Source organism: Mandrillus leucophaeus, unplaced genomic scaffold (assembly GCF_000951045.1).
Source record: "Mandrillus leucophaeus isolate KB7577 unplaced genomic scaffold, Mleu.le_1.0 Scaffold608, whole genome shotgun sequence".
NCBI classification, from domain to species: Eukaryota; Metazoa; Chordata; class Mammalia; order Primates; family Cercopithecidae; genus Mandrillus; species Mandrillus leucophaeus.
In genome coordinates, this window is record NW_012106564.1 from 1,174,247 (window position 1) to 1,178,069 (window position 3,823).

The following is a 3,823-nucleotide window of genomic DNA, read 5'->3' on the forward strand; positions in this document are numbered from 1 at the left end:
GCAGTGCAGAAGGGAAATGTGGGGTTGGAGCTGTTCTTATGATAATGAGTTCTCATGCAATCTGATGGTTTTATAAGGCAGTTTTTCCTGTTCCTGCTAGCTCTCTCTTTCCTAATACCATGTGAAGAAAGGTCTTTGCTTCCCCTTCACCTTCTGTCATGATTGTAAGTTTTCTGAGGCCTTCCCAGCCATGCAGAACTGTGAGTCAAACCTCTTTTCTTTATAAGTTACCCAGTCTTGGGCAGTTCTTCATAGCAGTGTGAGAACGAACTAACACACCCCTTTTCCTTTTTATTTCTACTAAGTCAAAGTCAGTGCTTGCACAAGCAATCAATTACAGTATTAGTTATGAGTAGTACTTTTGGGGGATTTTCCTCTTCACAAAACGGAGTATGTAGCTGCCCTTGGGCATTTGAAGGTCTAAGACAGATGAGGAATAAACAGAGAGAGCATTAGAGAACTCCAGTATCTTTGCTTTCAGGGGAAAACAATTACTCATAGAGTATGGTTCCACAAAGTTAAAACCCAGTGCATAAATCTGACCTCAGAGAATCAGTCTTCCCCCAAGTAATCAAAACTGCAACCTACCCCGCTCCTGCTGTTCTTGCTCACATCCACTCATTCACATGCACATCACACACAGACTGTCTCAGAACCTGCTACTAGAGGAAAATGAACATCCTGCCTCACGTGAGGACCATAAGCTCTGGCATCAGAATGAACTCGTCTCTGGCCCTAACTCTGCCACCTAACTCTGCCAGCAAGCTACAGAACTCTCTAAAATTTGTCTCCTCATCTAGAAAGTGAAGAAAAAAATAGGTCTGTGATGGTTAATGTTAGGTGCCAGCTTGACTTGATTAAGGGGCACCCAGACAGCTGGTAAAGCACTATTTCTTTCTGCACAGATATGTCTGTTAAAGTGATTCTGGAAAAGATCGGCATTTGAATCAGTGGACTGAATAAGGAAGATCCTCCTCACCCAATGTGGGCAGGCACTATCCAGTTGGTTGAAGACCTGGATAGACAAAAAAGGCAGAGGAAAGGAGAATTGTCTCTCTCTCTCTTTCTCCCTTCTCTCCCTCAAAGCTAGGATGTCCTTTTTTCCTGCCTTGGATATTAGAACTACAGGTTCTGTGTGGCCTTTGGAGTCAGGGACTTGTACCAGTGACTCTCCCCTACCCTACCTTCAACCTAGGACTGAAAGTGATATCATCAGCTTCCCTGGTTCTGAGGCTTTCAAACTTGGACTAAGCCACCCTACTGGCTTCCCCGGTTCTGAGGCTTTTGAACTTGAACGGAGCCACACTACTGGCTTCCTTGGTTCTCCAGCTTGGAGACAGTTTATGTTGGGATTTCTCTGCCTCCATAATCATGCAAGTCAATTCCCCTAATAAATCCCCTCTCATATATCTCTATACCTATTTATCTCTACCTCTATCTCTATCTATCATCTATCTATCTATATATCTATCCATCTATCTATCTATCTTTATCTCTATCCTATTGGTTCTTTCTCTCTGGAGAATCCTGACTAATACAAGGTCCCACCTCAGAGTAGTGAAGCTTATTTTAGATAATGCATTAAAGTATCCAGCATAGTACTTGGCAGGTTAATTACCAGTTCTCCTTAAATGATGGCCATTAGACATACTTACATAATTACTTCTGACAAGAAAGTAAACTCAAGAGTCATACCAATGACTTTTATTTAAGATGATTTGTGAGTTGATGTGTAAGAAGGGTTGGTGAAGCTACGTGGGTGGCTCTTTAAATACCTTGTATTACGTTTTCAAATTTTTCTTTATTCTATTAAAATACCTTTTATTCTCTTTATTCCCATAAAAAGGCAACCAAGCAGAATATACTCTCAACTAAGATGCCAGCAGTAATTGGGGTATGATGCAAGTCATCTTGGAGCAGCTACATACCCTGCCCACTGCAGTCACTCAGCATCTGCAGTTGCTTTTTATAGCTGTTTTTACCCCCAACCCCGCCCCCATCCACATCCTGAAATGGTGAATTAGGGCTCAAAGAAAAAAACCAAAACTAGCATCTGATGTCATGAGGCGGAAGCAGAGTATTATTCAGGCCCTTTTTCAAACAGGGGAGCCATGTGTGCTTCTCCATGTTCTTCTTTCCTAGAGCTCCTTTCTTCCTCTACTTTCTTTCGGGATTTTATCTCCATCCTCAGGCATTCTCTTTCATTTCTCTCCTTTCTGCTTTCAGGTCCCTGAAAGGGAAAGAGCAGAAACAGGTAAAAATGCACAAACAGCTGACAACACTCCACATTTCTCTTAATAATCAGACACAGAGAAAGCCCTGATGGTTTAGCAGACTCCCACCTCTTGGTTTCCAGAAATACATTAGCATAAACCTAAGGATGTTGCTAAAGGTTTTGGTCACAAAGAAAAGAATAGAGGGGATTGGGCATCAGCAGATGGTCTGGGAAGGAAGTACAACCTGCACACGCCTGTGACTCTTTGCCTCTGAACATACTGAGGGGCATGATTTCATGGCACGATGAAATTAACAGTCCCCTGGTGCTTTTTGAAAAGGAAAGTATCAAGTGAGATCACACATGGAATGATTCTTAGTGCTCTGTGTTCAGTCCGTTAAATTACATTAATAGTAGAGTTTTCACTAAATTTTAATGTGAGGACTGTGGGAAGAATGAAGTGTTAAGGAATGACACCCAACCAGATTAACAACCCCCAACATGTGTCCCCAGGATTCCACATTATTCACTGATTAACTGAACATATACTGTTGTTGTCGGATCAGGAGATATAACACTAAAGAGACCTACTTCCTAGATATTACACCTAGGTGGAGGGATACAGACAGTCATCAATAAGCCTAAAAGGAAGTGAAAAAATAATCCACAGTGATAAGTGCAATGATAACTGTAAACAGAGTGATAGGGACCTACTGGAGGGTAGGGGGTTGCTTCTTTAGTTTGTATGGCCAGAGGGTGCCTTTCAAAGGAATTATCAAAACGATGGCATTAATAAATGTGGCCACGGTATCTATTTATGCTTCTATTTTAAAAAATAAACAAGCAAAACCATTACTCCTCTCCTATTCAAACTAGAAATGTTGGGAAACCCCTTAGTGTTTATCAGGTGAAGTTAAGCAGTGGTGAGTGGCGGTCACATGAGCAAGGTCATGCGTGCTCAGCTGCGCTGGCTGAGAGTTATTGAGGCATCTATCTGTTTAACACAGTGGTGTCAGCCACTCTACAATGTTAATGCAGTCATTAAGGTCTCTTATCAAAATGGTATAAGAAAGAGAAAATAGAGTGATGATTAAAGACCATCTGAGAAATGCTTGTAAATAATGCTTAGAAATACATTTTATCACATCACTTAGATGCTAAATGTGAAAATTATCAAAATAAGCCGACTGAATTTTTAAATATCAAAATGAAAGAATTTAACATTGTTGGTCATGATCAGGACACAGAAACAGTTTCTGGTTCTTTTTGATATCAAACTATGTAAAATTTAAATCTAGGTATTAGTATATATTTGGTCCCCAAACAAAAGACAATATAAATCATTTTTAAATTTGCTGAAAAATAACACTTTTTAATGTAGTTAGCCTTAGGAAAGCGTGTAGATTATCAAATAGGGAAAAGTTGAAGTGTATCTGTATATGTTCTGAATTTCTAATTTTGCATTAAGATTTTATAAAGTACTCTTTAAAAACTGATATAAAATAAAATATTTAAATTAAAATTAGTTATATAATGTGAAAATTTTAAAAATTTTATAAATTCCTAACAGGTTTCTAGTTATTATATATAACCATGAAAAAGAGTTTC

At 39.3% G+C, this 3,823-nt stretch overlaps 1 protein-coding gene across 2 annotated transcripts in view; it reads right to left on the reverse strand.

Annotated features, from left to right (window-relative positions):
• Positions 1–1,682: 1,682 nt before the first annotated feature.
• LNP1 (leukemia NUP98 fusion partner 1) overlaps positions 1,683–3,823 on the reverse strand; it is a 62,043-nt gene continuing 59,902 nt past the window's right edge. Inside the window, exon 5 of one of the 2 annotated variants that reach the window (XM_011999898.1) lies at positions 1,683–2,230. In XM_011999898.1, coding sequence (XP_011855288.1) covers positions 2,081–2,230 — 150 coding nt within the window. In that variant the 3' untranslated portion in view covers positions 1,683–2,080. The remainder of the gene's footprint in view (positions 2,231–3,823) is intronic. The other variant, XM_011999897.1, reaches the window with a different exon arrangement.